Source organism: Vicugna pacos, chromosome 3 (assembly GCF_048564905.1).
Source record: "Vicugna pacos chromosome 3, VicPac4, whole genome shotgun sequence".
Classification (NCBI taxonomy): domain Eukaryota; kingdom Metazoa; phylum Chordata; class Mammalia; order Artiodactyla; family Camelidae; genus Vicugna; species Vicugna pacos.
In genome coordinates this window covers 90,496,454-90,521,523 of record NC_132989.1, presented here as the reverse complement: position 1 = coordinate 90,521,523, position 25,070 = coordinate 90,496,454, and the positions used below count along the sequence as shown (strand labels likewise).

Here is a 25,070-nt window from a genome sequence, read left to right as displayed (position 1 = left end):
TAAAATTTAGTCTTAGCTCAAGTGCTCTATTCATAGCTTGAAGCAATATGGCCTACATTGTTTGTTTTGTTTTTTTAAGATCTAATTCTCTCTTCATGGTTCTACTGGAAAATACTTGGAGAGACTCAAGAGACTAAAGTAAATAACCAATGCACACAATTCTGCATATTAATTTGAAAAACACTTGATTCATAGTGAATGCTCCACAAGATAAAACAGCAAAAACTGTACAATTTTATAAAAATTTTTCTCAAATGTGAAATACATTGTTCAAAATTTCAAAATAGTTCTTTATTAATAAAATATAAAAATATATATTTTAAAATCTTTTTTACTAATTTGGTAAAATACCTTCAAAGTTAAATGCCATTTCTCATATAATCATTGTACAGAAGTCATATACACCATTACTTGGCTTTCTAGTAATTTTCTCCCAGTCAGTTGAAACAACATCCTCAAGGCTTAATAATATAATATATTGTAATAATTCCATTTTTCACCTTTTAGAGTTTGATAGAAGACAGTCAATATCCTGAAGGATTTCAGAGGTTTTTTTCAATGCCACTGATACTCTCTTTTCATTAATTTCTTCTAGTAAGGTTTCTGAAGATTCTGACTTATAATGATCCAAATGATCCTGTTCATTTTTCTTGTTAGAAATCTGGTTTAGGACACCACTATTCTCCAATAACACTAAGTTGCTTAGTTAAGGAGCTTTTCCCCCATATTTTTCATTATAATTATTTTTAATTTTAGAGAGCCCAGCCTTCATTAAAATATAATATCTCCATTGAGAGGAAGATCTCTTGGATTCACAACAGAGTTGGGACTTTAGAATTTATCAAGTCTGTCCCTTATAGAGGAGGAAACTGGTTAGAGTATAAGTAGGAGAAAGGAATGTATTTGGATGTATGTATGTATTTGGATGTAGGTTTGGTGGTAGGGAGGAAGTAAAAGAATTAAAAGCTCAGTAACATAAGTGAAGAAGTGATATGGGAATAAAAGTGAACAAATGTAGGGGTGAGAGGGATACAAAAAATCTGCATAGGGTATTTTTTACCATAAAATCTAGAGTGAAAAGAAACCTGTCCTCTATTGCAGAGCTACTTTATTATTTCAATAGGAGTATAGAAAAATAACAAGGTAAAAGAAATTTACATGAATGAGGTGGGAATGTACAGAACAAACGATTCATAAGAAAAAGAAGTAAAAAGTCTAGTCCAAGTTGGTCACGGAGAGGTTCCTGAACGTATCTCCTCCCACAGATTCACTGAATCTACAGCTACACACGAAGCAATTCTTCCTGTAAGAAATCCAGGAACTACCCGAGTGACTCCTACACATTAGGTGAATGAGAAAATACCTACATTGAGATGGGTAAGAAAGGCTGAGACACTCTCACCATAAACCCCACCCCCAGAACAATCAGAGGAACTCACAACTCCCAGCTCCTCCCTGAGGAGTAAAAGTTCTGGACCCAACATCTAATGCTCCAATTTTTAAGATTTCCACATGCAGGACAGGCCCCCAAAACATCTAGCTCTCAGCAGACAGAAGCACCTATCTCTCAGTCGTTCCCTGAAAGAGGCCTATTAGTATACTTTAAAAGCTGTTGCCTGAGGGTCAGGGTTCTAATTTAGCACACACCTGGGGCCTGAGTGTGATCCTCCCCAGAGACTGGGGAGGCAGGTGGCATCTCCACATTCTGTCTCTGGACTACTCCAGGTTGCCGCTGTCTCCCTGGAAGGAGTTTATACACAATAGAAAAAAATCAATGAAACAAAGAGCTAGTCTTTTGCAAAGATAAAACAGACAACACTTTAGCTAGACTTACCAAGAAAAAAATTCAAATAAAATTAGAAAAGAAAGAGGAGAAGTTACAATAAATACCACACTATAAAAAGGATCATAAGAGACTAGTATAACAATTATACATCAACATATTGGACAGACTTAAAAAAAACTGATAAATTCCTAGATACATATAAGCTACTAAGACCAAATTCAGACAGATTACTAGTAAGGAAATATAATCAGTAATCAAAACCCCAAACACAAATGGTTTCACTGGTGAATTCTACCAAACATTTAAACAAGAATTAACATCAGTCCTTCTCAAACTCTTTCAAAAAATAGAAGAGGAGAGAATAGTTCAAAACTCATTTTATGATGCCAGGATTATCCTGACAACCGGAACCAGACAAGGATACTACAAGAAAGGAAATTTACAGGCCAATATCCCTGATGAACATAAATGTAAAAAAATTTGGCAGAACATTAGCAAACCAAATTCAGTAATACATTAAAACAATCATATACCATGATCAAGCAGGATTTATTCCAGGGATACAAGTATGGTTCAACATATGAAAATCAATGTGATACATCATATTAACGAAAGGAAGTATAAAAATCATATGATCATCTCAATAGATGCAGAAAAACTCTCAACAAACTGGGTGTAGACAAAACATACCTCAACATAATAAAGGCCATATATGACTAACCCACAGCTAATATACTCAACAGTGAAAAGCTGAAAGCTTTTCTTCCAAGATAAGAAACAAGACAATAATGCTCACTCACCACTTTTATTCAACACAGTACTACTGGAAGTCCTAGCCAGAGGAATTTGACAATCAATCAATCAATCAATGCATGTATGTCATACAAATCAGAAAGGAAGAAGTAAAACTATTTGCAGTTGACATGGTATTATATATAGAATCCACTAAAGACTCCACCAGAAACTGGTAGAAGTAATAAATTTAGCAGAACACAAAATCAACATAAAAATAAGTTGCGTTTCTACACACTAGTAGTGAACTAGCAGAAAAAAATTAGGAAAACAATCCCATGTATAATTATATCAAAAAAAAACTAGGTATAAATTTAACCAAAGAGGTGAAAGATTTGAACATTGAAAACTAAGACACTGATGAAAGAAACTGAAGACACAAATAAATGGAAAGATATTCTGTACTCATGAATTGGAATAATTAATATTGTTAAAATGTCCATAACACTCAAAGCAATCTACAGATTCAATACAATATTCAATGTATGAACAATACAAAATTCCAATGGCATTTTTCATGGAAATAGAACAATTCTAAACTTTGTATGGAACCACAAAAGACCTCAAATAGCCAAAGCAAACTTGAGAAAGAACAAAGTTGGAAGCATCACATGTTCTGATTTCAAACTATATCATGAAGCCTTAGTAATCAAAACAGTATGATATTGGAAAAACCCAGAAACATAGATCAATGGAACAGAATAAAGAGCCCAGGAATAAGTCCATGCATTTATGGTCAATTATTTTACAATAAAGGAGCCAAGAATATAAAAGGATAAAAGAGAAAGGATAGACTCTTCAATAAATGGTGTTAGGAAAGCTGAACATCCAAATGCAAAAGAGTAAAACTAGACCTCTATCTTACACCATACTCAAAAATCAACTCAAAATGGAATAAAGGCTTGAATGTAAGACCTGAAACCATGAAACCCCTACAAGAAAACATAGAGGTAAGCTCCTTAACATCAATCTTGGCAATTATCTTATTGATTTGACACCAAAAGATAACAAAAGCAAAAATAAACTATATTATAATAAAAAGCTTCTGCGCAGCAAAGGATACCATAAACAAAATGAAAAGGCAACCTATGGAATGGAAGAAAATATTTGCAAAGCATATTATCGAATAAAAGGTTAATATCCAAAATATGTAAAGAACTTATACAATTTAATAGCAAAAAACAATCTGATTAAAAAATGAGCAGAGGAATTGAAATAGATATTTTTCCAAAGACATACAGATGGCCAGCAGGTACACGAAAAGGTGCTCAACATCACTAAGCATCATGGGAATACAAATCAAAACCACAATGAGATTTTACCTCACATCTGTTAGAATGGCTATTATCAAAAAGACAACACATAACAAAAGTTGGTGAGGATGTGGAGAAAAAAGTACACTTGTGTACTTTGGTAGAAATATAAATTGGTATAGCCACTATGGATAACAGTATAGAAGTTCCTCAAAAACTAAAAATAAAACTACCGTAAGATCCAGCAATCCCACCTCTGGGTATATATCCAAAAGAAACAAAAACAGTATTATGAAGAGATATCTGCAATCCCATGTTCATTGTGGCATTATTCGCAATAGCCAAATACGGAAACAACCTAAGTGTCCATTGTTGGATGAATGGATAAAGAAGAAGTGATACACACACACACTCACTCTATAATATTATTCAGCTGTGAGAAAGAAGGAAATCCTGCCATTTTCAACAACATGGATGGACCCTGAGGGCACTTTGCTAAGTGAAATAAGCTAGACAGAGAAAGACAAATACTGTACAGTGTCACTCATATGTGGAATTTTTTTAAAAAGTCAAACTCAGAGAGAATGTAGAATGGTGGCTGCTAGGGGCTGGGGGTTGTGGAAAAGAGAGGTTGGTAAAAGCATACAAACTTTCAGCTGTAAGATGAGTAAGATCTGAGGATCTAATGTATAAAATACTAAGACTGTGCTGTGTGACTGAGGTTTGCTGGGATGGTGGAACTCAGATGATCTCACCCCCCAAAAAAGCAGGGGGAGAGGGAAGATATGTGACGTATGTGTTAATTAATGAGATAGGGTAATCCTTTCACAATGTACGTGTGTTGGGTCACTGTGAGGTACAGTTTAAATATAATGTTGTCAATTATACTTCAATAAAGCTGAAATTTAAAAAAAAAAAGTAAAAATCCTACAAATGAAAAAAGAAAGAAAAAGAAGTCAGAAATAGTTCTGAGTTATAGTAAGAATATAATTATATAAGTGAGAAAGTTTCCACTTCACTGTCCTTTGCTGATTTAAACCCAATGAAAAGTATAAATGTTAACATGATGTACCTTCTACAGACAAAATACATCTTAAATGATAACTTTGAATATTATTCAATAAAGCTTTATAGTATGTAAGTATGGATTAATATAAAAACATTCATGAATTAAGCCTGCAATGGAAAGGGAGAAATCATGCAGGACAACACATTCTGTTTAAAGGATACAGTTAAACTTCTGTATCTTTTCAAGTTCAGAAGCCACAGACCTGTGCAAAAAAGAAAAAAAAAAGTTAATGCTAGTTGTCTGATTCTTTTACAGCCACAATATTTCAAGTAAGCAAACTTGATTTTTTTCATAAAGGTTAGAATTTTAGACAGAAGAACCCTAAATATTCCTTTGAAGCCCAGTTCCAGTACCCTGCACACTGAAAGGCACACAAGAGGGACTAAAACCTTGCTTTATTTGTTGATTTGCCAATTGATTTGGGGGAGTAATTAATATGATAGAAATATTTAAAAATTATTCTGAAAGCTTGTTATGTTAGTCAACATTTTATTTTCTTTAATATTATTAAAATTAAAAAAAAAAAATCCTTAAATTTTTCCATAAAGTTTTCAGGATAAATGTATCACACTAAAAGAGTCACCCTTTTCTGATATGAAGTTTTCAATGCAGTTTTCTGATCTTCAGGTAAAACATAATGCGATGAAATGTAATAAATTAGATATCAAATTAAAGATAAATTATTTTCAAGGTTTAAGCTATCAAAACATCATAAGGGTTAAATACATTTAGCTAAGAGAAAGTTTTCTTGGGAAAAAAGAGTCAGAATGTACCATTTAACATTTTAATATCTGAGGATTAGCTGGCTCTTCTACATAGATTAAGTTTAAAATAAATATAGGGAGAGGTTCTAGCTCAGGCGTAGGGCACCTGCCTAGCACGCACGAGGTCCTGGGTTCAATCCCCAGTGCCTCCATTAAAATAAATAATACACCTAATTACTTCCGCCCCATCAATTTTTTTTAAGTAAATTAAAATAAATATAAATACCAGTTTTCTCCAGGAACAGATGATGAAGGATGTGTGGGCATTTCTCTCTGAGTAGTCTGGGTCAGTCTTCTGCACCATGATATTACTGTTGTCACATATCTAAGATTGAATACATTAAGAGAAATTTGAAAAATGAACTTATATTTGTAAAAGCATTAAAAAAATAGAAAAATCATTAAGACAATCTGGAAAAAAAGGAAAAAAAAATCTAAAGTAGGGCAATTTAAAAAATTCTTTTCATTGTTAAAAGAAAAGGCAAGTTTTTCTCATTGACCAGGAATAAAATGATTTACTCCCATTCATGATTAATAAAGATGGGAGTTAAGAATTAGGACAAAGGTAACACTTGGATTTCATTCAGAGTTCAAGTTCAAATGTCTAAATTCTCCCTTTAATTCTTTAAAGTAAAATGAGTTTCATTAAATTTTATCATGAAAATGTCTTTACATAAGACTAAATGAGCATTTGTTTTCTAAAAGTTACCAGAACACACCTATTAATGCAGACACACAGACGTATATACCTATAATTATCTATAACTCATTGAATATACAAGTATCAATTTCAATGAAATGAATGATGTGGAGTGATTGGCTAAAACAAATAGTGATATTTACTGAAGACACTAGCTATTGAGGCAAACTACTCAAACTAGCAATGCATGTCGGAGCATTTAGACCAAAGTGCAGTCAATCCCAACAGAGGAGAATGATCATTACGACAAACTACATAAACCAAAAGAGAGAAAGCATATTCATAAACAGTTGTTTTCAGAATCTCCTCCATTTTAAGAATAATCATCAGCTAGTTTATTTCACTTTATAGAAATATAAGTTTAGTTATTTGTGGCTATAAACCTTATTTCGAATTGGTTAGGGAATTAGTTAATGAGGTAACACGTCTGACCATAGTCCAGTCTCCATAGCAAGCCAGTTATATCTGTAACACATTTATTTTGAAAAATCACTAGAATATAAATGGAAACGATTAAAGCTGACCTGACCTACTTAGTTATGCTAGATGTAAATATAAATGTAAACTCTGAAACCTATTGAAATGACTTCACACATATTTTCCACATGGGAAACTAAAAATATGCTTCCTCTCCGTCTAAAAGTAAGTTATTTTCTAACATGAAATTAATTTTTAAAATTGCTTTTCAGTACCTTTCATACGGTCCAGGGTGTTGAATCTGAATTAACTGATCTTGTCCATCAGGAAAAGTTAACTTACACCAACCTAAATTGAGACCCTGATTTACCTTAAGCAGCAAAGAGGAAAGGTAAATATTATCATTCTAGAACTGAAAAAACAAAACCCTCTTCTTACTTAATTTTCAAATAAGAAACAAAGAAGTAAATGAATCGTTAAAACTTTGACTAATTTAGAAATTTTCACATGGAAACGGGTATTATTTACCCACCACCTTTATGCAGATCATTATCAAAAGAACAAAAATACGAGTCCCTCTCTTTATAATGAGTTACCTTTATAAAAATGAGCGTCGCACCCTTCTGAACTTTGCTAGGAAATCCAATGAGATTTCCTCTTGACAGATTTCATACTTCATAAAATAGGTAGTGTAGTACTTTATTTTCGTTGTACTATTTCCATCGTTTAAAAGCAACAACAACAAAAAACAGATTTCAGTCTGAAGTACAATCACCTGTCTCTTTTCAATAAAAGAGCTGAAATTCCAATTCAGGGTTAGAGTAATGCCATCTAAAAAGACAGCATGTACTTTGTCATCAGAGTATGCAAGGAACCTTCCCACACCGGGTAGGAACGATTCTCTCCAAAGCAAAGGCAGTATACTGCTATCATTTATTCCAGGTACCTGAAACCAGAAAATAAAAATAGCAGGAAAGAGAATTATCCACTAATAAGATTGAAATGATTAAGGAACACTGAGGCAACTTCAGATTCTCATTCAAAAGCTGAATAGTGTAGAATCCTTAAGTAAATGTTTCAACTTTTCCAGAAGTGGATACCCCAAAAGGAGCTACTATAAGCTGATTAAGTTCTAACATCTTTGGAAAGTCACCATCCTGCTGAACTTTACATAGAAAATAGACAAAGTTTAGGAACTACAGCAACACACAGGTTTATAATCAAATTAGTATAGATATAGAAATCAGTCTGATAATCACTTCCTCCACCTCAGTATTAAAACATTTACCTTTACAGTTATGGAAATAGAGTAGAACACTGTAATATGTTTTATAATAACTGTGTTTTCACATACTTCAAGTCCAATCAATTCCCCTCCCCCTCCACAAAGAAAAAAGAAACAAAAACAAACAATATACAGTAAAAGTATAATATAAAAGCCAAATTTTGCAGCCTTTAAGTAGATTTTAAAAAATAAGCCAATATGAATATTACAAAGAATTTCTCACAAGACTTAGATGAAAGTAAACAACTTAGATATATAAAAAAATTAAAAAATAAAAAATATCTTGCTTTTAAAATAATTTAAGATACCATTTTCCAGCAGCATATATGATAGTTATGGCTTAGAGAAAGCCTCATCTTGGCACAATGTTGAAGAATTCTGTAAACAAGAAAAATACTACTTAAATATTTGCATATGTCATTTTCCAATTCTAGCAACCCGTTCTCACTGCTATACATTTTAGGCAAGCAGCTCATTTCCACAAAAATATGTTTGGATCACTTTTCTTTCTTAGGCCTGTTGCTTCCCTTTGCACTAATCTTATGTAGCTAACATTATTCCTTGAATTTTTAGCAATGAAATGACTCCAAATAGAATTTTTCAGATGTTCCTGTTTAAGAAGTGATAGATTCACAACACCTGACAGGGCAAGCGCAGTCTAAGAGTGGTGGGGATGTGAATCAATTGTCCCTGGAAAATCAAATTACCAAGTCTGCTCCTTCAAACCTACTTTGGAAGTTGCTTAGACATAAGTTTAGAAAAATAAATAATTTAATTCAACAATCCACTCTCATTCTTCTAGGTGCCACAGGTTGATTGATTAATTAGGAGAATTAAAAAACATATGAACCAAAGAACCAACTACAGTTAATCATCTATTCACTCTCAGAAATCTTTATTACTGTGAGGATAATAAAGAACTATGAAAATTTAAATATCATCAAATCTTCCACTTGATTCCAAGGAACAACAGTGATGCTACACTCACCCAGAGAAAAGGCACTTATTTCCCACCAGCAGCTGCTCGCCACATATGCATGTTTCTCCATATTTACTTCAAATTTCAAAGCCATTAGTACTCGTATAATGACATAGTGATAACCTTATTTTATAAATGATGAGACCAGAAAAGTTGACAGATTTTACCAAAGACATATATTTCAACTGTACCTACCAATTTTTAGTCTTCCTAACCACTAGAAAATGTATCAAGTTTCTCAGACACATGACACTCGATTCAGCTGAACATAAAGCACTTACCTTGTTGCCTGTTTAATTAGAGAACACACAGAGAACAGACTTCCTGGTCTATCTGGAGGAAGGTTATTTACTGAGTAAGTTTTCTCTTCACTCTGAAAATAGTTTAAAATTTAAAAAATTTCAATAATAAATTCTGGCCATTATTACTTATCTCTTTTTCCTTGAAATATGTATTTACATAGTGACAAGGCAAGCCGTTATTTTACCTTACTCAATAGCACATAAAAGGTATATTTTTAAAGGTATTTTAGGATGCTTTTCCATTTTCCCATTTTTGTAAAGTCTAGAATTCCTCCTATCAAAAGTTAATCTATTCAAAAACTACACTCTAATAGCCTATAACTCACTGCTCAGTTTAAATCTTGGCTATACTCAAAGTAACAGACTAATTTCCCTGTGCATGAACTGGACACCTACCACATAAGTCCCCTTTTCCTTTCAGACAAAGGAAAAAAAAAGTTTATATAGGTTTAAAAAACTTTTAATTTTTATGTATCACTTTGATATATTTTATTAATGAAAGTATTGCTAGTTTGTGTAAGACAGTATTATTTACAGGCTCAGCTTCTTGAATTAAAAAAAAATGTTATTTTGTTATTCCTTCTCAATTTCCTCTTTCTCAAACTCTCGAATGCTAGTGTTTCCCAGACTGTCTCCAGGCTTCTCTTCTGATTTCCTGATTTGGGTAATCCCAGCAGGGTCCAAAACTGTGTTCATAATAAATATCAAAACAGCAACAACTAACATTGTTAGTTGCCATGCTAGGTGCTAAGCTGTTGTAGTTTACAAGGATTATCTCATTTACTCCTCAAGATAATTCTGAAAGATAAGAACTATTAGTGCCTATTTTTTAGATAAGAAAACTGAAGCTTGAGAGCTAAGGAGCAGTAGAGATCTGAACTGAACTGAAGCGAGTGCAGCCTGTACTTTACCACCAGTGAGAGAGGGCTTCAGGGTCAGAGCTGGACCCAAATCACAGGTGTGCCTCTTACTAACTGTACTGATGAACAGGTTATACAACCTTTTTAAGCTTCAGTGCCTACAACCTATTATATGGGGATACTACCTACCATCTAGATTGTCCTGAGGATTGATGAAATAACACATATATAAAGCACCTGGGACAGAATTTCGTCTATAGTGGGTACTCAAAAATTAGTCTCTCCATTTTTATCCTCGACTATAGACTTGAATATGTAATAAATCTCTACTGGATATCAAAAAGACATCTCAACTTCAACATGTCAAAAATGTGATTAACTTCACTTCAAAATCTGCATTTCTTTCCATCTCTATTTGCATTCACCGCTGGTATGTCAATTATTACATGTCATTCCCTCTACCTAAAACTCAGCTCCCTCCTCCATCACCTCCCTGTGTCTGGCTAACTCCTACTTTTCCTTCAGTCTCAAGGAAGCCATTACAGAGGTCTCAGAGACTAGGTGAAATCCCCTAGTTATGTCCACAAGCACAGTACCCTCCGCTCCTGCTTATTGGTTTTCATTATAATTGATTTTCATTATATAGTCTTTTACTTAATGCCCCCCTGCTAGAATGGAGCTTTGTGAAGGTAGGGGCTGTATCTGTTTTGCTGACCTCTGTATCCCAGCATGTATCAGCACAGTGTGCTAACTCACATGGTAGACACTCAAAATATCACATTTTAATTATTTATGTCGTTCTCTGTCGGAAACTGAGTCCCTTAAGAGGTCTTGTCTTCTCCACTGCCCTATTTCACCAATTCTAAACTGCTTATTTTTCACAATTTAACCTCTCTGAAATCAAGAGGCATCTTATAATTAAAAGTATCTTACAATTACTATCAGGTAAATGGGACTGAGATTAACAGAATTTAAATTTTTTACTGACACCTCCTGGTAAGATCAAAAAGTGCCATCATCAGTACACTTCAGGTTTAAAACATTTTGTTTCAGTACAGTGCCTGGCACCATCATTCACTGGTTAATTCAATAACTTGGCATCATTTTCAACTTCTTCCTCATCCCCAATATCCCATCAATCATTGGTTCTGTCTCCTTAATATTTCTTGGGTCCATTCCTATCTTTCCATTCTCATTACCACTGCCTGGCCCTTATACTTTCTTCCTGCACTACTATAAATGGCTTCTAACTGGTTCCATAGCTTGAAGTTCCATCTCTTCCCCACCCCGGTTCATCTTCCTCTGAAAAGATCTAATAAAAATATGATGTCACTTGCCTACTTAAATCCTTCAGTGGCTCTCCAAAAGCAATAGGGTTTCTCATGTCCCATTTATGAACTGCCCCAGCTTAGTGGTCTAGTGTCTTCTCTGGACATTCCCAACATTCTCCCTCTGTTGTAGCCTATCACAGCATTTTCGTTTCCTTCAACACTCTGTACTCGGCCCAGACTCTAGGTGACATTTATCTACTGTTCTATGCACTAGCAATAATAGTGTGTTGAAAAAGACAAGGCTTACCTCTAGTGTGGGTTAGTTAGTAAACAAACATTGATCAATATGAAAATATCACATAGTATTAAGTGCCAAGAAGAAAAAAAGAGGAGGGTATGTTATAGGGAGTGTCATGAGTAGCTTCTTTAATCTGGATCATCAGGAAAAGCCTCCCTGAGGAGGTGACATTTAAACTGAAATTTAATGACAAGAAGCCAGCCATTCAGAGTTGAGCCAAAGTGTTCCCTTAGCTATATGCTCCTCCATCCCTCTTCTGTGTACCTCATCCTTTAGAACTATAAATCCTAGTTGAGCCATGTCTTCCTCCAGAAGGCTTTTCTTGAGCCTCCAGAACAGGGGCAGGTGCCCCTCCCTATGTAGTCCCAAAGCACCAAGTTTTCATCTCTATGGAAGCACTTACATTGTAGGTCCTTGTTAAGCTTTCCTATTTAAATTTTTAATTACAGAAGTAATGATACATTACTACATTTCAGAGAAAGGGGAAGAGGAAAAAAGTTTTAAAAAATACAAGATTTAAGTCCCTCGCGACTCCTCCTCCCTCACAAAATCCCAGACTCCTCCCCAAAAGTAACCACGTCAAGTTCAGTTCTTATCTGCCCAGATCTTTCTCTGTGCATGTATACACATATTATATAAAGTAACACAATTGGGTTTAGGGCTTGTTTTTTGTTCTTTACACAAAAGATATCATTGTACACATTCTTATGCAGCTTTTTTTCACTCACAGTGCTTTGAAGACCTGTTACTATCTGTCTCTGTGTGTCTACAGCTTCCTCATTCTTTTAAACTTCTGCACAGTATTCCCATGATGTGATCACCATAGTTTATTTCACCATTTTCCTACTGATTAAAGTTTAGATTGCTTCCAGTTTTTTGCTGCTACAAACAAGACCACAATCCACATCCTTGGCCATGCTTCTTTGAATATATGTGCTAATATTTTTCTAGGATAGATACCTGAGGAGCAGAATTTCGACCAATTTTACTTGATATTATCAAACTGTCTTTCATGAAAGCTGAATCAGTTTATACGCCAATCAATGTCATGAAAGCACCCCTTTCTGCAGTAGATATTATCAACCTTTATAGTTTTTGACAATTTGATGAGTGAAAAATATTGTTATTTTAATTTTCATTTCTTTGATGCAAGTAGTAAAGTTGAACATATTTTCAAATACTATGTGTTACATGGCTTAACCATTCTTATCCTTTACTCAGTTTTCTATTGTCTTGTTTCTATTTTTTTGGGGGGGGTAGGGGTCATTTTATTACTGATTTATAATGTAGACTATTTTCTTCCAGGTGTTTGTCTTTTTGACTTTATCTAATTAAATAGAAGTTACATATTTAAAATTTAACATACATTTGAAAATTTCGGGCTGATCAAACTTTTCTTTATGCCTTCTGGTTTTTTGTATTGTACTTAAGGCCTCCCCTACCCCAAGATGATCAACATTGTCCTTTTATATTTTCTTCTAACAATTATAAAGTTTGGTTTCTCACATTAGCCCTTTAATCTGTCTTGAATTTATTTTGGAGTATGGGTTAAAGTAAGCAGCAAACAATTTCACCCCTAAAAGAGAGCCAGCTGTTTCTAGATATTTTCACTCTAGTAGACAGAGGAGAGTGAATGTATTGCACACAGGGATCTGAGTGTGTGAAGCCCAAAGCAGTCCAACACAAAGGCACAACTTGTCTGGAAGTTTTGTTTTATCCCCAAAGCACATGCTTCTATTCCGTGATATGTTTGCTTCAGTATAAAAATTATCACCCCCTCCCCATGACAACTTTGAGTAAACTGAAGCTTCAGGAAGATGTAGTTTTTTGAACTCCCAATACACAGCAGTCAGCAGTGTAGACATATATGCATACTCACTCTTTTTGCCTGTTTATTTGATTATCTCATGCACTACATGCATGCACACACACACACACACTTTCATTTCATTTGCTTGTTTGCCTGACTGACTACTAGACTGTCAGACTGTGAACCCTTGAGGGCAGGAACTCTTCATCTTTGCCCAGTGCTTAATAGAGTGCCAACCTACGAATGTTTAATTAATATTAATTGAATAAATGAATACTTTCCTACTAATAGACCCCAGCAGGGAATCTGCTCTAATATATACTAAAATATTTATGAATGAAATGATATTTGGGATTTACTTAAAAACAAATAGGGAGTGGAGGGGCAGTGGAAGGAAAGAGGGAACCAGCTGGGCAATGGGAACATGAAGGTCTGTTACATCTGTCTTTCTACTTTTGCATGTGTTTGAAATTTTCCCTAGTTAAAAAAAGTAAATAAATAAAATCTGCTCTAGTTTTAAGCCTTCTTCCAGCAACTCTGATAATCTTATCACTCAAAGACTCCACTCTGTAACAGAGGAAGAAAATATATTATGTTCTATCCTGCAAAGCCAAGCCATGTGATACTGCAGTGATTGCTATAAAAGAGTGGATTTCAAGTGTCAGATTGGGAACAAGTAAACTGGGAACTATTAACAAAGTTTTCACATGATTATATTTTGGCCTGATATACTAAATATATCGTGTTATGTGCCCCTGTTATCAATGACAGAGAACAATCTTGTTCTATATCCTAGTTGTATACAAAGATTTAGGAGGTAGGAGGTATTTTAAATATGCAAACCAATGTATGTGCTTTTTAAAGAGCAAATACTAATTCAAAGAAGTATAGTATTAGTACTTTCAGTGTTTCCTACTGGTAAATTCTATGACAGAAGAATTTTAACTTCTGATTTAAACACAAACTACTTAGGCAAATGGATGACAGAAAACCAGATGAGAATACAGTAAAAATAAGTGACCAGTATTACTGTGCCAATGCTGGCAGTAAGGTTATATTAATTAAGCAAACTGAGGAGTAGCAAGAAATGTTATAACAGATCAAATTTCCCAGAGATATACTCAGAGTTATTTAGAAATAGCTATATATCAAAAATCTTCTTGAGCTGAGACCTCATTGTCAACTTACCACTCCTGATCCTTCTTGAATAGAATAACATGTAAAATAGTTCCCCAAATAAGCTCCTTCTGATTTGAAAACAGATCCATCTCCAGGGTGAATCTCTATTGAGTTCATATTTTTATGGGTAAGTCTAAGGAAAAGAAATAATCAATGAAAAAAAGTTTTCTTTTCATTGAGATTAAAACATACATGAAGGCAATCATTAAAAAAAAAAAAAGGGCAAACCAGTATAGGGTCTTGCCTATCCAGAAAAATGGATAATTTCATACTCAACATCAACCAGCAAAATTAATTTTTTGCAAAAAAATAAACAGAACACAGAATTTGTTAATGTATCTATTTCAACTAAGCTCAACTTCTCGAAGTCAGTCATCTTGTCTCATCATCCTGGTATCCTCACTGTCAGTCACAAGTGGCTGGCACTTAACAGTAACCAAAGCAATGTCAGCTGCATAGGAGTTAAATATGACAACTCCAGAACCTAGAACTAAGATTATTCTCTAATAATGAAACTAGTAGACTCAATATCTGATGGATGTGATTAGCCACGTGTAAAAGGAGCCACCCTTAAGAGAAGGTGACTGCACCTGGAGCAGCCAGATACAATCAAGGTATTAGGTATATAATGTATAAAAACTTAAGCCAAGTCGACTTTACTGAAACAATATATTGTCAGAAGAGGGTGAGTTTTCATGCAGGGAAGGGAGACACCAAAGAGCACAAATTTCACAAATTTGTTCTCGTATTCTTTACAGAAGTGAAACTCTGAATCTAGCCAACAATAGAATTCCAGTCACCATAGAGGTGTACTTTGTGGTGGGCAGGGATAATTCAGTGGAATAGTCTGGCCACAGAGGAGACAGTGAATATTTGCTGCATGAATGAAGGTGGAAATCTATCTCAGGCTAGACAACTTCTCTAATTCCATGCTCAGCAGCATGTGACTAATTCAGACGACTAGATCTTCTGCTGCTTGGAAGGGGCATCCCAAATAACTGCAGAAATATTTCATTTATGAGCAAAACTAACCCCTCACTGGCTTGGGAGCCATCACAAAAATCCTGTGAACATGGTTAATGTGAATTAGTCGTAAGACCTCTATGTACACTAATAAAATTATGTTGTGAGACCTGTAAAACTCAGGGCCAAACATAGAACAGTGGCCCTGGCAAAACTGCGTCCTGTTAGGGGAGTCCGTCCACAAAGCTGGTCCCATACCCTCTGCGGCATCGCTAAATAGATCCAACTGCAGCCCAAGCCCCTCACCTATAGGTAACACCCTTGTGCCAAACCACTTTCACTGGTTCAGGATAGGAATATTCTTCGTCGCCAAACTGTCCCTGTGAAAGCGAATCACAGAAATTCCACCTGTGAAGGACAAAATACAAGCTATAAGTTCTGGATGCCTAACATAATTGCCTTGAGAAGTCAACAAAACAGTACTATTGTAATAAGATGTATTTCTTGCTTAACTCATCAGATCAAAGAGAAGTAAAAATTAATATGAAGATGTATTAATGAAATTTAAAACTACCACTGACCCTTGAACAACATGGGGGTTGGGGCACCGACCCCAGGGAAGTAGAAAACTGAGTACTGTTATCTCCGCTCCCAAAACAAAGGAGTTGATAAATGACTCACCTAAGGGCACGACGCTGAGACAGTCTGGATAGAATCCAGCATTCAAATCCTAGTTCTTTTGATTCTACAAACTGTGATCTCTAATCAAACACAAACTTTCCCTGACTCTTACTTAATTTAAAGATCTGAAAAATGAAAATACAGGTACTGAAGTTTTGAAAAAAACCCACATATAAGTGGACCCACGCATTTCATGCCAATAGTCAACCATAATCTTATTTTTCCAGGTATTTTTCCCAGTGTTTTCAATAATCTCATTATTGAATCTCAGCACAAACACATACATTTCTACTAACCTTTAAAATTTAGGATTCAAATGATAAATATTACTGAAATATCTACAGTGGGCCAGACACTGTGCTGTACACACTGTGCATATAACATCAAAATAGAAGACATGGTCCCTGTCCTCAATGATTCGTATCTAGCAGAGACATTAAACAGTAAATATTAAACAGAAAGAAAGGAGAATTACTGGATTCTGTGGGATTGTATAGCACCTAATCCTGTCTAGGGATTTCAGGATAACCAACCTAAGGAAGAAAGGCTTATGCTAAGACCTGGAAATGAGCACAGGTTAGCCAGCCGAGAGAGATAAAGGAAGTGATCCCAGCACAGGAAGGAGCAGGTACAGTGGTAAAAGAAACCCTGGGCTTTCCAGGCATTCGAGGGACTGCAAGAAGTCCAGTTTAGCAAGAGTGGAGAAAGTAAGGGCAAGAGTGGTGAGGATTACAGATCCAGGGAGGGACCAGGTGACAGAGTGCCTGTTAAGCCATGCTTAAGGATAATGGACTTCAATCAAGGCCAGTGGCAAGTTATTGAAAAACTGTTTGCTTAGAAGCATAAATCTCTTTTGAGGTGTACTCATAATACTAAAATTTCCAATTCTAACTAGATTACCATGACAAGCCTGAAAATCATTCCCACATTCTGTTTTAAATAACAAATATATACTCAAAGACAACCTGGGATCAAATCCCAGTTCCACAAGTGCCGGCTGTGAGACTTTGCTCGGCCTAGTCAATGTTTCTGTTTCTCAAGTTCCTCTACAAACTGGGGATAATAACAGCACTCACCTCATGGGGTCACTATGAGGATGAAACAGGTAGAGCACAGCCACCCTGGCACAAAGTGCGTGCTTTGTGTTAGCTGTTACCATCATTACTGCACTACTTATGCAAAGCTCATGTTACAAATCTATAACCATTAGGTTATTCATCTTAGTGGAGCTAAAAGGTTTGTACCTAGCCATCTAGAAGCTTCTCCATGTTTATCCCTTTTGAAAATGGACATACTCACTGTCAGTTAACTAAAGATGGGATGGCCTCTGTGGCTGCATATGAAAGAAAGTACCCATCATCACAAGCTCGTCCAGCAACCAAGGTAATGGGTTCCACTGAGTGGCAGAGGGTGCCTCCTGGGGCTCGCTCCCAGAACCCAGAATGTGCCATCACTTCCCACACTCTATAATCTTTTCAGCGACAGTGACCCTTACTAGACTCTAAGCTCCTAGAAAGCAGGGACTCTGTCTTAATCATCCCTGTAGTCTCTGTGCTTAACAAGAGTATCTAGTGTATAATCAGCCTCCCACCAACTTTCAATGTATGGATGTAGAGTGAAAAATATAAACAATACATTGGCTATGAAATTATTTACTATCTGTTATAAGCAAAGTTTTAGATCAACTGAATGAACTTCCCTTATGAATGGTATCAGATGATTCAGAAAGAAAAATGATCCTTAGGTAAGGGCTGGTTCTGACAAAAGCTTTAGGACGAAGTCATTCTTCCATTACCTGTGCAGGTGTGGGACAGGACAGCTCAGTAACAGGGCCCTGGGAAGAACAGAAACTTCTTTTCCTCTTATCTCAGAAAGGTCAGACGTTAAAACTCTATTCTGGGTGATATCTGCATCAATTCCAGATGTATTGCTGATTTTATCATGAAAATGAAGTGCTAAAGACAAAGGGTATCTCCATTCCTCTGGACAGGAGGCCACAGACCAGCACTGCTTCACCCACGTGTATACACATGTGTGTTTTGAACCAAGTGAAGATGGCTCCTCCCTCCCTTCAGTTCCATTTACACAACTCTTCTTCTCTAAAGGCTCTCTGGATTTCATAATCTGATAATAAAGTTCGTTTTCTTTATTCTTCGGTCTCTGTCCTGATAAACTTCCAGATGTACAGATTTTGCCAGCTTTTTCAACTAGTTTGTCCTTTTTGGCTTGATTTTTTTTTTCTGACAGTACTCTAGATGAGTCTGGCTTCTGGCTTACTTTACACAAGAAATGCACTGTAAATTCATGCTGAGATCTGGGCAGGCAAAGGTATGCATGACCATCTAAAGATGATATCTTCACGGTGCCACTCTGCATACATGTCACGCCCTCCTGAGTGTGAAGACTGGGCCATCTCACTTCTGAGATGTCGATGAAGATACGCTGAATTGAGGGGAGAAAAAGAGATGGTATTTTCTGTCAACAGTCCAATTTTTCCATACATTTGATACTTACGTATTATATAAGAAAGCTCTTAAAGTTCTGTGTTTTACTACCTAGAAAGAAAGAGGAATGTCAGCCTATATATGGTTTTCCAGAGAATATTTGATATTGTTAAGATTGTCTCTCTCAGAAAAGTAGACATACACACACACACACACACTCTGACAAAAATGACAGAAAAGAAAAAGAAAAATCATTTTGATTATATTTAATGCTAAATATATTTTGATTTAAAGTGTACAATGAATCAGAGATAAATAGATTTGCAATCCCTTCCAAAATGTCTATTCTGAAAAAGAATATAAATGAGGGAAGACTAGCACTACTGTGTGAAAAGCAATCATAACTTAAATAGTATGGAAATAGCATAAAAAATCATCAATAGAACAGTCCAGAGAATATAGAAACAGATTCAACCATATCTTAAAATGTCACATATGATAACATAAGCTTTTCAAAACAAGAGGGGAAAGAGAGAGTATTACTTAATAAATGGTACTGGAATTACTGAATAGCATTTGGGAAATGCAATCTCAAAAGATAATCACAGGGACTAAATAGGATAACATGAATAAGGTAGGTACCTACCCTAGACAGCACCAGGCACACCACACACTAAAATAAATCCCAGGTGGCTTAAAGAGTAACATTTTAAAAAGTCCAATTACTCAAAGGTAAACTGATCCAGACCAACAACAAACAGATTCATAAAGGTAACAGTACCTGTTGCATCTTTTCATATAAGATAAAAAGTTAAGTGCCATTAACAATGTTTTTATCAGTTAAACTTGCCAGATTACACATTTCAACTTCCATTTACGTAAAACCTTAAATTTACAAAAACTATTGTCAAGAAAGCCTCATAAATTTACAGCACTATCCACACGTACACGTTAGTGTGTTAAAATCAGGGACAGTATTCACTGATGGCAAAGCCGGTTTGTAAGGATGGTCAGTTAAGGCACTTCCCTTTCCTAGAATTAGACTATCTAATAATCCTACTGCAGCATCAGAGGTAAGCTATGCAGTTTCAATGAATACTTACTCAAAAGATACAGTGGAAAAATGGCCTTGTAAACTAAGTTACAGCTTATAATTTTTCTTAACTCCTTTGCCGTGAGACAATATAACAGAAAATTACTCATTAGGCAAGCAAGCATCATGATTGAAAGACACAGTATTCAGAGTCAGATAGACTGGGTTCAAATCCTGACTTTGCCACTTAGACAACTTCCATGGACAAGTTAGGTAAACTCTTTGAGATTTAGTTCCCTTGGCTGTAACAAGGTGCTGGTATCTTAGTCAATATACTTGTTCTGACTGGTTGGACATCCTTTTTGATCAGCAGGTACCCATGCCATAATGGTGTTACCAAATATTTTTAATACCATTCCTAGTTCTTGGCACATAGAAAACCCTCAATAAATGATAGTTACTATTATTCCTAAAAGTTCAAATAGAATATGTAAAAGAATAAAATGTGTATACCCATAAGTAATTACACATCTCTACTGCACACATAAGCTACCAAAAATGGTCATGTAATTTCTTAATTTTGACACCTCTGAGAATCAAAAAAAGTCATCAATCTAAAAAGTTATGAGTGAAATTCTCTGCTACAAAGAAACAGGCAGGCAGACGAGCTATATAACTTCTGTGTCTCGATGTACAAAATATCAAAACACCCTAGTCTGGTACAATATACAGGCCTATGCTTTCTACAGCAACATGTCTACTCCCAAGTGTCATGAAGAAAAAGACTAAACATTAAACTACCTGTTTGTAATTACTTGTCCTCAAATAATTGTTTTGAAAATGAGGTTTTAAAAAAATTACCTTTTTTCTTTCTGAAGGTATGATGCTTTCAGATAAAAAAGGGCAAGTAGCAAAAGAGTTTCGGAAATCCAGGGCTCGCTGTAGCTGCTCCTACAAAGAAACACAAAATAATCTTTAAAAACGATTTGAAAATCAATTTAGAGTTACAGTAATCCAGAATACTAATTACTTTCCATATTCTGGCCACCTCAACAATATTTTAATATTAAAAAAGAGTAGTTCTTGTGTCATCTTTACTTACTCGGTAAGTGCTAATAACAAAGTGTGTTCTTTGGCGAATTCTTTCTGGTTGTTCTAAAGGATGTGCTGAAACAGGAGGTGCCTTTTCAAATAAAAATTCAGAACCACAGGGAGAAAGCTGCAATCTGGAACCATCAAAATACTGTACTTGCACTGAATCATCTTCATAAAGTATCATTTGCATTTCAGCTGCCATTTCTGTGACTATGGATAAAATGTCCTTCCAAGGCAAAGACTGAGGGAAAAAAGAAATACAGTTGCACAAATAGTTCTCTTAATGTACAAAAGCTCTGTCAAAACATATGGAAGAATTTTCTAAGAACAAAAGCAAAACATTGTCATTGCATTTACTTTTGTTGGAGAAACATGATTATCTTACTCCACACACTTATGTGATCTGAAATTAACATCCTTAACAGAATGCCTTGATTAACCCCAAAGGCTTTACTCCAGTGTGGGAAGATAACTTAGAGGGAGAAGATAACCCACCAAGTTATAATTTTATAGCTTTATAATTGCCTTTACAATTTTAGTAGTTTTATTCTTCTGAAGTTTAACTTCTAAAAATCATATGCTCACTATCTCATTTCAGATAACAAGCAAATTCCACCTTTGCAGTAAGAATGCAGCAAATCATTTGTAATAATGCAAAAGGCAGGCCAAAAGTAACTACTAGGCCTGAGGGAAATGGGCACCTGGACTCTTGTTCCTAGCCTGGCATTAAGGAAGTAGCCCTATGTCACTACTCAGAAAGCTAATTCACTGCCTAGTGTCTTAGATTCATCCTTATTTCACTGAATTCACTTTCCTCTTCTTTACCTCTAAAATGTCTCTGTCTCTTCACTTATGCTTTCCATACAGATATGACAGAAGGGGAATTAGAGTGTTGGGTTCCATTCACACACCATTTACTAGCAATAGACCTCAGGTTGGTTGGTTGGTTATTTATTTGCAAGATGGGGATGGTAACAGGACTGCTGTGAGGATTAAATGAGACAACACATATGGCAGTGCCAGTGGTGTGAATGTTGCCTTCTAGGAGCTCAATACATTTTATGATTCTTTTCTAAAACGAATCCCATTCCCTTCTAGGACATCGTCTCCTGCTACTCAGGTGATCACGTTTAACCTGACAGGAATTTCCATAGATACCATTTCCCCCAGTTTACCACCATTTCCTACCAATAAATTTCTCAGGTGTAGTATCCACTCAGGGTCCACTTTCTCTCGCATCACTCTTCAGTCCATTGCAATCCAGCTTTCCCCTCCACCTCTCCACTGAAATTGTTTCACACCGGTTACCAGTATCTTCCTATGCCCAGTTACTTCAGTCTTCATCCTACTAAACTGGTCAACCTGTGACAGGGTGGTCTATCTTCCCTTGCATCAAACTCTCCTCTTCTGCCTTTTTTCAGGGGGAGGGGGGGCTTCCATGGTCCCCCTGACTCCCACTCCATCTACTGCTCTTTTATGTTTAATCATTCCTCTATTCCTCTTTAATCTATTCCTCACCATTCTCTCATATCAAGTATTCATCAAGACCTGACCTTGGTTAGTCCCCATGTCATCTCTTCTTACTATATACACTTGTGTTGCTTTTATGCCACCCTTGCTTTTTAAAAATATCCTACCCCTTTTCAATGTATGCATTAGCTACATATGACTTGGCCTATAATCCTTTGTGGAATATGTCAGGATATAAGTAAATCTTAAACCACATGATCTCTCCTGAGGAGAGTCACATAACTGTAATCATTTTTTTTCTGTAGAGAACTTCCAAATCTACCTGACCTCTCTCCAGAGCTTCCACTGCCTGCTGGAAACCTCTTCATGTCCCTCTTCTACAGATAAATCAAACTCAAATGACTAAAATGGAACTTAATCACTCCCACCAAAAGTAGACTTCTGTGATATCCCCTAATTCACTTTCACTCTAACCTCCCTCAAGTCCAGTCTACAAACAGTAGCCAGAGGGATCTTTTAAAATAAAAATGAGATCTAACACTCCCTGACTTACAACCCAACATTTGCGCTTAGAATAAAATCCAAATTCTTAACCATGGCCTATATAAAAGCCATGCAGTCTGCCTCCATCTACCACTCTAATGTTATCTTTTAATCCCTTCTTGTTCAGGACACTTTAGCTATGTTGGCCTTACTAATTTTTTTTTTTAAGGCGCGCTGTGTCGCATCTGAGAACCTTTGCACTGTTCTTTCTGCCTAGCATGTCCTTTTCCTGCCTCATCACATGTTGGTTTTTGGTTTCATTAATATCTCAGCACAAATACTTACCTTCTTCAAAGGCCTGACTTGACCATCTCAGTTAAAGTTGTTCCTAACCATCTCCTAGTCATTTTTTATCCATTTTTTTCTTCATAACATCGATTACTATCAAAACTGATTCTGTCTATTTACTTGCTTTTTGTGTTTTCCCACTGGGATATAAACTCAGTCAGAGCAGGGACCTCATCTGTCTTATTCACAATTGTATTCCTGGAATCTAAAATACTTGGCCAATAAGAGTGCAGTAAATATTTACTTAATGATGAAATATATGTGAATTAAAAACTTTCTGTTCCTCCTGATTTTGCAATTTGAGTTAATAGCATCTCAATGTTAGCAATATTTGACTTGTTTCCCTTTACAACCCTATAACAAGTCCTGTTGATTTTTTAAGTCTCCTTCATAAATCTGGCTCCTCATTTTCTATTTCAGGCCATCAGTTCTCCCCTCAACTCCTGTAAACTGCCTGGGACTCTTTCCCACTTTTTCCCTTCTCCAATCCATTTCCAGTATTGCTGTCATAGGTAACTTTCCACAATCCAGACCCTACCAACCACTTTACACCACTTGTTTACATACTTGTTAAGTGGCAATAAATATTCACAGCAATAAATATATTTAGATTTCAGCTACATATATCATATATACCTATGACGTCTACTTACTATTTTAGAAAAAAACAGGAGCAGAGACACAGTTAGAAAACATATTTTCTGATATAAATTGGAAAAAGGTCTTTATCTTTAGCCAACTTAAAAACAGGTTACTGAAACATAATTGTTGTTTAGATCACTTAAATAATGAAGCACACACAAGAAACAGTGGAATGTCTAAAGTTCCCGGAATATCATTAAAAGAACATAATCCGGCTCCAACCCACATTTCCAACCACATTTCTAGTGTCTTATTCCTGTTCGTATTTTCACCACCCAGCCAGCAGTTTACGTCAGAGTGTGTTTAAGGATCGAAAGGCCACAAGTTCGTTCTTGACATTAACAGGAACTTCATTTTTCAAAATGCGTTATCTAGTTACAGAAAAATCCTCATCGAAACAACTACCAACGTCTTGGACTCACACATCAAGCAGTTCTGAGCCCAAAAGTCGTGGAAATGAGGCCAATCACCGGCCTTTGTGCTTTCACTTGCCAAAATGCTCCAAGTCGCAGCCTCTGCACCCGCCCACAACTGCTTCCCGAGGAACAGTTCTTGAATTTGACAAATTACCAGCAAGTGATGTTTCTCGATGAAGGAAAACAATCATAACCGAGAGGAGTAAGGACACAAGGAGAGTGTTCCCGGGTCCTTCGTCAAGTCGGAGCAGAGGGAGAAAGCGGCAGCCCTAGCTGCCAGCCCGGAGAGACAGCAAACGCAAACAAATGCGATTCAAATCTTCCCGGTCGCTCCGCTTTAGGAAGGAAGGCCGGAAGTCGCTTGCGTCGGAAAGGCGGGACCGGAAGTCGGGAGGCGGGGCTCCCAGTCCGGAAGCCGGTGGACTTGTCTCCGGTTTTTACTTCTGGTACCCCAGAAAGAAGGAACCGGTGGTACCTGGTTGCGGGAAGGTGGGTGAGGATCAGCGTTCTGATGGCCTAGCCAAGATAACTGTAAAGGTGGATTTTAGCGGAGTGATGCTTATTTAAATAATCTAAACAATTATATCTCAATAAGGCTGTAAAAAAACTTGACCAAAGATAGACCTCTACTTTTCCTATTTAAATACTTTATCAGAAAATGTCTTTCAACTGTGTCTCTGCGCCTTCTTTCCCCTCAAATAGCAAGTTGACGTCTCTGCTATATTTGGTG

At 36.0% G+C, this 25,070-nt stretch overlaps 1 protein-coding gene across 2 annotated transcripts; it reads right to left on the bottom strand.

Moving 5' to 3' along the window:
- Window positions 1-273: 273 nt before the first annotated feature.
- On the bottom strand, window positions 274-24,691 carry C3H5orf34 (chromosome 3 C5orf34 homolog). Of its 2 annotated transcripts, none has more exons than XM_072958735.1 (13): window positions 24,495-24,691; window positions 20,989-21,222; window positions 20,688-20,837; window positions 18,205-18,851; window positions 16,035-16,136; window positions 14,775-14,898; window positions 9,327-9,418; window positions 8,375-8,444; window positions 7,557-7,727; window positions 7,057-7,151; window positions 5,891-5,989; window positions 5,062-5,102; window positions 274-693 (listed from the first exon to the last, which is right to left on the bottom strand). In XM_072958735.1, exons 2-13 carry the CDS (start codon window positions 21,181-21,183, stop codon window positions 497-499), a joined length of 1,983 nt encoding a protein of 660 aa, XP_072814836.1. In that variant the 5' UTR covers window positions 21,184-21,222; window positions 24,495-24,691; the 3' UTR covers window positions 274-496. The 2 variants fall into 2 exon arrangements, with proteins under 2 accessions (XP_072814836.1, XP_006207763.1); XM_006207701.3 differs by having other exon boundaries at window positions 20,748-20,837.
- Between the last annotated feature and the right edge of the window lie 379 nt (window positions 24,692-25,070).

Excerpts from the sequence above, each read along its gene's own strand:
- C3H5orf34 (XM_072958735.1), bottom strand. The coding sequence starts at position 21,183 with ATGGCAGCTGAAATGCAAATGATACTTTATGAAGATGATTCAGTGCAA. Across the intron at positions 18,852-20,687 it reads GGACAAGTAATTACAAACAG|CGTATCTTCATCGACATCTC; the intron begins GTAGTTTAATGT and ends CCCTCAATTCAG. Across the intron at positions 7,728-8,374 it reads ATATATGCTGCTGGAAAATG|GTACCTGGAATAAATGATAG; the intron begins GTATCTTAAATT and ends TTCTGGTTTCAG.